General features: G+C 35.5%; 1 protein-coding gene across 3 annotated transcripts in view; it reads right to left on the bottom strand.

The window, feature by feature from the left end:
* Positions 1–5,469: 5,469 nt before the first annotated feature.
* The window catches only part of LOC127412905 (transcription factor COE1-A-like), a 170,084-nt gene continuing 163,384 nt past the window's right edge, over positions 5,470–12,169 (bottom strand). For all 3 annotated transcript variants that reach the window (XM_051649617.1, XM_051649618.1, XM_051649619.1), the window contains one exon: positions 5,470–9,115. Coding sequence is in view for 1 of the 3 variants with exons in the window: in XM_051649619.1 (XP_051505579.1) it covers positions 9,084–9,115 (32 nt within the window). In the remaining 2 variants the exon portion in view is untranslated. The remainder of the gene's footprint in view (positions 9,116–12,169) is intronic.

The following is a 12,169-nucleotide window of genomic DNA, read 5'->3' as shown; positions in this document are numbered from 1 at the left end:
TAACAAATAGTGGGGTTTATGCTTAAAACAAGGAAAAAATATTTACCAAATATTTACTAATGGGGTAAGAAAAAATAAAAATAAAAACTTGCTTCCTTTGAATTGAGTTTTTTTTCTTACCCCATTGGCAAATAGTTTTTTTCTTTCTATAAGCATAAACGTTACTAAATTTTGTTAGATTTCTCTATGAGACACAATATCTTTTCATTTTGCTTCTCAAGTAAATTGATCTTGTTTTAAGATTATTTATTTATTTATTTTTTTTTACAAGAAAAGACAAAAATACTCAATAAGAAAATATTTTTTTCATCACACTTTATACAGTATTACGTGGCCTTATCTACTATGTACTAACATTAGAAACATACAAGACTATGTATTTACCGTATAACTACATGTTGTTCTGCAAAATGCCCACATATGCTGCTACCAAGGTTGAGGTACGAGTAGGTTTAGGAGTAAGGGTAGGATTAGTGATAGGATTAGTGGTTAGAGTTAGGTTTTGGGGTTAGGGTTGGGTTAGGATTAGGGGTAAAGTTAACAATGTAACTTAAATGCAAGTACTTTAAATGTAATTACAATCCAACAGCATGTATGTACATAATAAGTACATTGTATCAAATGATTAAGGACATAGTAGTTAAAGCCACCTAATATAAAGTGGGTCAGTGTGATCTAAAAAAGACTAGGCCTAAAATGATATGTAAGAAATGTTTAAATTATACAAAAAATAATAATAAGTGTATTGTGTCTTGTTTGAATCATAAACCAATTTTTTTTTTAAATTAATGACATAAGTGAAAACAACACAAATGCATTAATAAATACAACAATACAATACTATCCCATGCCATTTTGATTCTCATGTGAATTTATATTTTTTCATGCATGTTTAGATATTTTTACTCGAGAGAAAATAAAAAGAAAAAAAAATTATATACTTGACTTTTTGTAAGATCTAAGGCAGCAAAAAGTCTTTACATTGAGTCAGAAAAATACGAAACTATACAAATTACATCAAATGCCTGCAACAAATGTCAAACATAGCAAACATAGTGGAAAACCCATGGGGGAGCCCTGATCATGTGATACAGACATCAAACTGCTAAAGATCGTCCCTGATGTGCAGGATATTAGGTAAATCCTGATTTATGCTTTTGCCCTTTTCTCTGAGTGCATGTTAATAGCAGTAAATCTGCAGTCATGTCTAGAGGGAACTGTCTAGAGTGCAAAAAAATCTAGTAGGCTTTTACAAATCAAGCCTACATCGGAATAGTACATTATAGAAAAAATTGCAAAAAATTATAAGGAATAAGACTGTTTAGCATATTAATCTACAAAACAAGCCATTTTTGTAGTATCAAGTATCAAGCTATTGTGAACTTATGACCACTTTGTGCATAAATCCAAGGATTCATATATTTTTTTCATGCAGTTGTATTAAAATTTAGCCACTGATAAAACCTGGTAAATAACAATAAACAAACGTGCAAATGTCACATTTTTTATTTTTGAATTTTCTTGTCTTTGCATCGCATGTGTAAAAAAACAAAAAAACAAAAAAAAAACCACCTTGTTCAGAGTTGACTGTTTCAGGTTTGGGTTCTAGCACAATGGTGTGTAAGCTAGACCACAGGGAAAATGCCTAAATGTCTTTAATTGCTGGTTGGTTGGTTGCTAGTTATTTACAGGTTTTCAAAAATAAAAAAATTTCCGTAAAGCTGCTTTGAAACGATGTTTATTGCCAAGAGCGCTATACAAATAAAAACGTTCTTTTTTCTTACAAGTCAGACTGTTTCTGACTTGACTTGATATTTAGAAATAAAATCAACAGTCCATTAAAATATAAACTAATACATACAGATGATTCCAATTACTGAAATAACTGATAAACTTTTTCAAACTAAAACAAACTTGCTTCATCATTCACACAACAAATGCCAACTTTGCCCTGCCTGTATACAGCTATGGGCAGTGAACTGCTCTGATAACAAAAACTGGTGAAACTAAATAAGTGTGTCACAGAGGGGTTGAACCAGTCACTGAAAAGATTCAATTGCATATATATATATATATATATATATATATATAAAGTCAACTATGAAATCCTTGATTTTCTACAACATACAGTAATAATTAAAAATCATCTTATTTAATTCTACCTTCATGTGACTCATCATTTTGAGGCCAGATGTTTTGACAGCACATGTCCTTTATGATCTGTTGAAGATGACCTCATGAACAGTGGAGACACGCAAAGGACATGGGTGTGTTTGCTGCATTATTTTGCCCCTCTTGTGTCTGAAGTGATTGTAAGCCTGGCACACAATAGGACAAACAGCATCTTTACTTTACATTGTGTGTGTGGAGAGGCCCCTGGGCTGAAACAGTCCCAACCCCCATCCCAAATTCTCCACATCCCTCTATCCCCACGGCTTGGCCTGCAGTGTTTTTGTACTGTGTGATGACAGGCCTGCATCCCCTGGGAGGACTACCACCCAACCTGTACCCCCAAGCCCAGGGACAAGGCAGCATTTCCTTCTCCCTTCTGGCGCATACCCACATTGGTTCCTACATCGCTCTCTGATCTCCAGCATCTCGCTGCCTTTTCTCTGTGGGCCATGAGGACCCTCTTCATTTCTCTCTGTGTCCTCTCCTTCTCTCTTGTGGCTTTTTATTCATTCTAATTTTTTTCCTCTCTTCAGTTCATTGTCTTTGTCTTGCTCTTTTCTTATTTTCTCCTTTTCTCCATTCTCCCCAAGCTCCCCTGTGGGACCCCTGTTTTCACTCTCAAAGATGCCTTTCAGTTCTGCTCTCCCCCTTCTATAGCTCATGGGAAAAGCTGGAGACGATCAGCTTTATTTATTTGTTTATTTGGTTCAGGCAGGGGTAGTTCCTGCATGCATTACTCTTTATCTGACAGTATTACCTGAAAGATTGTTGAGCAACTATCTGTGGAGTAAAGAACATCCCAGCATGCCTAAAAATTGAATGATATGCCCTAATGCTGTGTGAATAAGATCATACAAACTGCTATGGCCAGAAAATATCTTTTAGCAGGCAAAGGCCTTGGAAAGCCTATGCACAATATTATAATGATTTCATTACTTGAAGTAAGAGAATGCCTGACAGTGACTTTCTTGACATATGTACAGCGCATACAAGAAGGACTCTGTAGAGGCCTGTTCCCAGCTGCAACAGACTCCTTAATTTAAGAAATCAATTAGTTATATAATTGTAAGGGCATTATTACTAAGGAGAATCAACATATAGTACTTACTTTAGCCTGCTTTAAGAATAAATAATATTCTGATTGGGAAGTTGGGAATTTTTCTTCTCAAATTTTCTTTGATATTCTCCTGAGAAAAATATCTTAGTAATTTAATGATTTGCCAAAATATCAGAGATTTCAATACAAAATCAAACATGTTTAATCAAATTATCTTAAAACCAAATGATCAGGACTATTGGCATTATTTTTTATAGCATATACTCTTAATGTATGTCAGCTAATATCCCATTTGTGTCTGTTTCCTTCTACAACAAATTTAAGGAGAAGCATCTTACAAAAAGCTGAAACTTGGAGTTGATAATATCAACATAACTCCATTACATCTCCTGAGCTATGAATGAGCAACCTTTGAGCAATACAAATTTCTTCTGGGTGTTTAGCACTCAGCCGCTGATGTGTCGGCTTTATAATGCCATATAAAAATAATCAGCACACTCATTAATGTTGGAAGAGAGCTGATGTGCTCTATAGACTTTCTGTCAATGACTGTCAACAATGACAAGTGGAGGGAGATGCGTATACACCTCTGTTCAAATTGTCATCTATCACTCATTCCTGTACATTAGCTCCCAGACAGCTTTCCCCAGAGGTTTGTGACTAAGAGAGACTGACAGAAAAAGAGAGAAAGAGAGAGAAAGAGATAAAGAGAAGTATAATCCTTCATTTGGGATGTTTAATGTTCAAAGCAGCCTTTGTTTGCTAAGTACCTCGCTGCGGGGTGTGGACTGAAGGTTGGGGGGCGAAAGGGGGGTTGGTGGTCATGTCTCTCAATAAGCCATTAGCTAATGGCTATCTAGAGCTCTACCATCTTACCTCCGTACGGCAGCTGCTTGAACAAAAATCCAGACATAAAACGGGCAATTAACGACTACAAAAACGGAGGCACTGAAACTAAGCTGTTACAAAAACCATCTAAGAACAGATATACTTCAAAATGAACCTGTGGCATCTCAGGTCCATCAGAAACAAAACAAAACAAAACAAAACCTTTGCTTCTGTGTTAGTTTACCTCTGATATGTATGTGCTGATATTTGTTCAACAGTTAAAGGGTTAGTTCATTCAAAATGGTAAACTGTGTCTAAACAAAACTAAAAGTTTTGCTAGTGTGTGTTAGTTTACCTCTGATATTTGCTGATATTTACAGTTAAAGGTTAAACAGTTACAGTTATAAGGTTAGTTCACTCAAAAAAGTATATGCTGTCATGATTTATTCACCCTGATTTCAATCCAAATTACTTTCTGTGTTCAGGTTTGACATGAGTAAGTAATGTCAGGATTTTCATTTTTGGGTGAACTATCCCTTTAATTCAACAGTTCACCATGGACCATATTCTACACAAATGAAAATTGTAATGAATTGGGATTAATGGAGCACTTTCATGTTACATGTTACAAAAGTGTTTTGTTCATCCCCCTCGGTAAGGTTTATACCTTGTTAGCAGTCTTTTTTTTATGTAGTACATGTCAGCAAACACACAACTGATCTAGGCCTAAACGAACAGCGTTTTCCTGCTGAAACCAAAGGCTATACTTTGATTTAATGGCTGATTATATTAACGATTCAAAGCTGCATTTCATTAATGTTTCAGGGTCGTTTGAAGCTCCCTTTCAAGCCCTGTGCTGAGGTGGAATTCACTCCATGCTATCAGGTCAGCAAAATCCTGCCAGTGACTTTTTCATGCTAATCAGATCAAGAGCATCTTAAATTAAATATGCAAACTAAAAAAAGAGGTTAATTTTTGCTGATGAACATAAATGCAAATGATTCAAAAGAGTCAATGAAATGCAATGCGCAGCTCAATTAATACGTTGAGAAGCCCATCATTAACAAGTTTGCGAAAGTCTGAGCCCAAATTCATTATGTTATCATGTATCTAATAATTTAATGAATAGGGTTCATTAAAATGCGCTGCTTTAAGGGGAACTGGTGGGTTGGGTATTGGGATAGTGGGAAAATGGGCTGGGCCCAAAGAGAGATCGCTCCCCATGAGATAATAAATGATCATACATCTGTTGATATAATAAGATAGAACAAAAATAACACACTGGGTTACTTTTGTAATGTCTATTCTTCTAATATGCCCCCAACATGCGCTTCCACTTCAAGAGAGGAAAGCATATCCATAGGCTAAAGAAACAAAAAACAAAGGACACACCACAAATACTGTAATCACTGACAAGAAGAACTTTAATTTAATATTGTGAACTTTGAAAAGTTATTTTACAGCTTTCATCAAAAATGATAACAATCTATACAGTAGTTTTTGTCTTGAGTTTTCCTATCGACAGAACGGTTCAGTGTGTATCCAATCAAAAATGAAAAACAAATAAACAAACAAACAAACACAGGAATAGGAGGCAGGAGAAAAGGAGACCAGCTTTTTGGTTTGAGTCTCGTTTCATATCAAATGCATGTTGCTTTATCAGCGGGCCATCTTAATTGTTACAATGGAGCCACTAACAAAGAAATCATTGTGTAACAGCCACATATTTGTAATTCATATGAGAAGTAACATCCAGATCCCCTTCAAAACAGGCCTTTGTCATCAGTCACTTCTGTCCTCACACACATTAAAGCAATATTCTTTGTTAGATGGCAGATTGCAGACACACACTACAAAAGACACCAGTTAAACCATTCATAAAAGAGCCCTGAAGCTTGATCGTTTAGAGTTTTGTCTGCAATATTGTTGCAAGGGCCGATTTGGCAGACAGTATGAAAATCGTGAAACACAGTCAGCGTTAAATACGAGACTTATATCTCTGCAGAACAAAAATGGCCTTTTCCCAATCAGTGGCCGTTTTTAAACCATTGAGATTCCCTACTTTCATTGGTTAGATTAGAAACGCCCATCCTGGTTTGGAAACGGCCACTGATTTCTACACTGAGATTCCCTACTTTCATTGGTTAGTTTAGAAACGCCCATCCCGGTTTGAAAATGCCCACAGATTTAAAAACACCCATTACTGTTCTGTAGAGACCTATACTTCTTAAAGACTGGTGTCAGCACCTCAGCTCTGGGGGAAAGGCATTGTGCTCTGATATTTAGTCACTTTGCTCAGGGTGAGAAATACGTCAACAGTACCTTACCAAGTACAGTAGCATGAAGAACATACCACAACACCAAAACACGCAGGTTTACATGCCCCTCCAGCTGAAGTGTTCTACCATCAAAATGTCACAGACACTAAGAGCTAATAGTGACACTGTAAAATATGGCTTTTAGCTTTTCCCCCTCTCTCGAACGCAGCAGACATTACTACAACACAAACAAATTGAAAAGGCAGCCTTTTGCTTTAAATGAATGAGAAAGTGCAACCTATCCCCCTTGCAACACTGCTGCAACATACATAAAAATATCAATCATATAGTTTCTCTTTATATTCCTTCAAACTAAGTTCCTTCTCTTTATACTTCATAACACAAACAACTGAAAAAGGACAAATAATGCATGTAATCCTCCTTGCTATGATAAGCTGGGTTTTGAAAAGAGATTTTAGGTAAAACAGCCAGTTTGTGCTTTTTCCCCCCCTGTTCAGAAAGCCATCCTTTAAGGAAATCTGTGGCTACTGTACTGTGGTGGTGGCTATGGGTTTGCATTGTTAAGGCATCTATACTGCTGGTACTGATATGAGTGAAAAGAAGAATGGAATAGACAGATCTATAAGCAGGCATAAATAATTAGATAAATAAAAGGAGGAAAAGAAGAAAGAAAGTATTTCAAAACGTCATCAAAAACGCCCTTCTAGTTTTGACACACAAAATAAAACCATCACTCTCAGAAAAGAGCCCATGCATATTATTACAATAGAACAGGTTCTGTAAGCATCAAAGAAAAAAAGATATAGATTTATATATTCATCATATATATATATATATATATATTTTTTATATATATATATGTGTGTGTATTTAAAAAATCTACATAACTAAATGCTGTGAGATGCTACTTTGTTGCCATACATTAAAAAATTCCAAAAGGAAAACAATTGCTTTTTAACTTACAAATTATACAAAACTAGACAATGTATTTTTTTTACGAACAGAATAAAAAAAATAAAAAAAATGGAAGCTTAGCAACATGATTAAAAACATGGACCTAAATGCAAACATACATGATGAGAAATTACATTTCAAGACCAGGCTGGGTGATGAGAGTGAACAGATGGACAAGACACACACACAACAACAACAACAACTACAACAAAAACCTTACACAGTCAAAGAAACTTTGGGGAGAAAAGCAATATACAAAGTCTGGATATACATATATTATTTATATGGATATTTTACAGAGATTCCCCTCTTTTTGTCCAGTATCCTTCCTCGCTGTTGCTTTTTGTTTGCTGAAGTTGGTGAGAATTTGTGTCGCCTATGCATTGAGCCAATCATCAGTGTTATAATAATCTTCCTCAAGCCATTTTGAGATAAATACAAATAAAACAAAGACTTGGCAACAGAAATCATGTGTACAAAAATAGATGACTACCAACATGAACTAATCAAACTGCTTTATGTTGGGTGTTGGACACATTTACATTTGGAAAGCATTCTATACAGTGTGGTCTAAACATGGGCATACTTTGCTAATTCAAGTCATGTCTCTCAAAACCAGCCAAAGAAACACACATAAAAAAGGAAAAGGGTTGTTTTAACAGTCAGCTCTGAAATAGCATTCTTCTTATACTTCATTTAACCTATATCCTTCACTAGCAGACACAGCAAACCAAACACTTAAAAATTTATCTCACAGTTTCATTTTTCATAAACAAAGCAAAAACAAAGATTTAATCACATTATTGGAGCACACATACAATTCAAAATGTTTTTAAAAGAAAACGAAATGGCATAGCAACTAAGGGTGCTTTTTTATTTTTTCCTTCAATTGTATGGTTACTGCATAGATTTGCTCTATTTAGCAGCACATATTTTAATAAACATAAATACTGATTTGTTTTGGAAATTGGATGCCTGTTTCAATAGGATTCTTTTCTTTGAGGAAGAATCTGGACATGAGTGAACAGCCCACTGAAAGAATTTAGCATGACATGACAGCATTTTTAAAACTCTTAAATAGCTTTCCTACATCATAACCATCCACACCAGCTGGCACCCAGATGCTTTGAATTTAACTGTTCACTTAAAAAACAATATGATAGGGAACTGAGTATGGTGCTACAATTTAATTTTGAAACAAGACAACAACAAAACAAAAAAATTATGGCAAAATATTTGTTGGCTTTCACTGGGACAAAAATTTCCCTCTCTTGTTTTCTATGTTCAAGTGGTTGGCCTAAGTCTTTTTATTTGTGTAACTTGGATTTTGCACAATTTGAAATGTATCTGTTTCTATAAAACTGGTCAGTATTAAGAGAGATCTGTGCCACTACCTGTCACTGTTATGCAACAGCCAGCTCTCAGAAACATTATGGGTGCACCCACTCCTAAAAGTGTCATATGTATATGATACAGTCTGTAAAAAAGGCATGTGATCACTGAATTAATCAAAAAAGCCCATGAAAAAAATCAAAAGGAGATCCATCCATCCCTTTTGCAAAGGTAAAAACATGGGGAAATGTCTTTCCGTAGAGCAGTCCAGAAATTAACTTAAAAACAAAAGCAAACAAACACTCTCTTCCCATAAAATGAGATTCCTTTTTCAAAAGGCCTGAGTTTTAAAAGTTCAGTTTTCGTTACTCCTCAACCCAAAATTGCCTTCAGCTCTTCAGACCTTAAATTCTCCAACAAGAGCTGAAATCACATGTGCCTCTTCAGCAGCCCGGGAGCCCCTACATAGGAGGAACAATCATCCCTGGGATCACTAGACATGAGAAAAAAGACAGATAGAAGAGAGGGAGAAAAGCAGAGAAAGAGATGGAGAATGTTTAGTTTTGTCTGTCATGCAGCAATCCCAAATGAAAAGTTGTTTTAGCATCTGGAGAACACATCCTACTCAAACAATATGAACAAATACGAGTCTCTTTGTGTGCCATAGCCAAACTGGCACAGAGAGAGAGAGAGAGAGAGAGAGAGAGAGAGAGAGAGAGAGAGAGGTTGTCTGAAACACTACTTCATGTTAACTTTCCAATCTACTTCTGAAATAAACATTTCCTCTATTCATAACATTTCCTATAAAGTTACTGAGGTGTTGTGCAATAGTTTTATTACAGTCCAAAAGTCCACACTAAATGAAACTAAGAAACAAAAATAATAAAGGTGTTTACATAAAACTAAATACATTACATCAAATAAAAGATACTGTATATCTTTGATTCTGCACTATTTCTAGGCCACCAATAAAATGCAAGCAAATTTATGACATGGAAAAAAGGCCAAAAAAAAAAAAAAACAAGCATTCAGTAACTTCAGAAGATGCTGTCTGCATCATTCTCGATTAATGCTGGATAACATGGATAATCAGGTTTTCCACAAACTTGTGGAGTCCATGCCAGCTTGAATTCATGCTGTCATCAAAGCAAAAGGGGCATAATAAATACTAAGAAATTAATGTACAATAAAAAAAAAAAAAAATGTTTACTCAAATTGTTCTGCTGATAATATCATTTGGAATGAAAAGCATTTTCACTAGTGAACACCATTGCATATGCAAAGAAACAAATAAAAAAAAAGACAATAAAAAAAGACAATGCACATGGATCACATCCAAACAAAAGAAGAACAAACAGAGTATCACTGAGGGGAGAAATATGGCTTCAATCAAGTGTAGAAGGAGGGACCAAAAAACACTAAATGTGTGCAGTCTAATGTTAAGGGGACCCTAATCCTGTTCAGCCATAATTCTCAGTGCTTTCGATCACAGTGAAGTTGTACATTAATCAGAAGGATGTACTATTCCCTGTGAGTGGGTGAGGATCAACTTTATTCTGAATGATCCACAGAGGTTGCAGGTCCTCTGTGTTTAATTGGAGTCATTGTTAGGATAAATAGTGACTTGCTTTACAGGCTGTATATCAGTCTTCCCATCAGGGAGCCATTATATGAACAATTCATCAATCCAATTAGTGATAACACTATAGGACGGCTTTGCAACGCATTAGCTAATGCCTCTCTCCCATGAGGACAATGCTCCATAGGTTCAGATGAGACGACCAGGATATTCTTACAGTCAAAGGACGGGACATTAGGTTAGTGAGTGCATTTACAGCATGAATGTAGAGGATACACTCAGCACACTGTAAAACGTGGACATGTGCAGTTGTTATCTTAAAGGGATAGTTCACTGAAAAATGAAAATTCTCTCATCATTTACTCACCCTCAAGCCATCCCAGATGTGTATGACTTTTTTCTTCTGCAAAACACAAACAAAGATTTTTAGAAGAATGTATCAGCTATGTAGGTCCATACAATGCAAGTAAATGGTGGTCAGAACTTTGAAGCTCCAAAAATCACATAAAGGATACATAAAAGTAGTCCAAACATGGTTAAATCTATATCTTCAGAAGTGATATGATAGGTGTGGGTGAGAAACAGATCAATATTTAAGTCCTTTTTTACTCTTAATCTCCACTTTCACTTTCAAAATGTGAAAGAATGATTTATAAAGATAAAGATTGATAATAAAAAAAAAGGAATAAATATTGATCTGTTTCTCACCCACACTTATCATATCACTACTGAAGATATAGATTTAACCACTGGAATCGTATGGATTACTCTTATGTATCCTTTATGTGATTTTAGGAGCTTCAAAGGTCTGGTTACTATTCACTTACATTGTATGGACCAACAGAGCTGAGCTATTCTTCTAAAAATCTTTGTTTGTGTTCAGCAAAACAAAGAAAGTCATACACATCTGGGATGGCATGATGGTGAGTAAATGATGAGAGAATTGTAATTTTTGGGTGAACTATTCCTTTAAGGAGGTATTTCAACCTGATCTGACACTTTTAAATTAATTTCCTTGGTGTAACACACTTAAATCCAGTTAATTCAGTCATATTGAATAATATTTTTTAATTGAATAAATTTAGATATTACAACGCAAAAAATCATAACAGTCCTCAAATACACTAAATTTTCCTTATACAAAATGTCATTTTTATAATCTTAATTTTGAGGTGAAATATGACCCAGACAGTGTAGATTTTTATATTTGTGTACGTGTTAACTGACTTATGGTTAGTTAACTGAAAGAAATATTGTATACTGCACTCCACAGCTTTGTTGTTTTTATATTGTATATATATATATAGATAGATGATGTCAAAAGTTTACATACACCTTAGCCAAATACATTAAAACACAGTTTTTCACAATTCCTGACATTTAATCGTAAAAAAACATTCCATGTCTTAGGTCAGTTAGGATCACTACTTTATTTTAAGCATGTGAAATTTTGGGGGCCTGGATAGCTCAGCGAGTATTGACACTGAGTTTGAATCCAGGGTGTGCTGAGTGACTCCAGCCATGCCTCCTAAGCAACCAAATTGGCCCAGTTGCTAGGTAGGGTAGAGTCACATTGGGTAACCTCCTCGTGGTAGCGATTAGGGGTTCTCGCTCTCCATGGGGCGTGTGGTAAATTGTGCGTGGATCGAGGAAAGTAACATGAACTTCCACATGCTGTGAGTCTCCACGGTGTCATGCACAGCGAGCCACATGATAAGATGCGTGGATTGACTGTCTCAGAAGTGGAGGCAACTGATATTTGTCCTCTGCCACCCAGATTGAGTTGAGTAACTGTGCCACCACGAGAACCTACTATGTAGTGGAAATTGGGGATTCCAAATTGGAAGAAAAAGGGGGATAAAAAAAAAAACAAGAATGTGAAATGTCAGAATAATAGTAGAGAGAATGCTTTATTTCAGCTTTTATTTCGTTCATCACATTCCCAGTGGGTCAGAGGTTTACATAAAA

This window comes from Myxocyprinus asiaticus, chromosome 22 (assembly GCF_019703515.2).
Source record: "Myxocyprinus asiaticus isolate MX2 ecotype Aquarium Trade chromosome 22, UBuf_Myxa_2, whole genome shotgun sequence".
Lineage (NCBI taxonomy): Eukaryota > Metazoa > Chordata > Actinopteri > Cypriniformes > Catostomidae > Myxocyprinus > Myxocyprinus asiaticus.
This window is presented reverse-complemented; position numbering and strand designations above follow the sequence as displayed.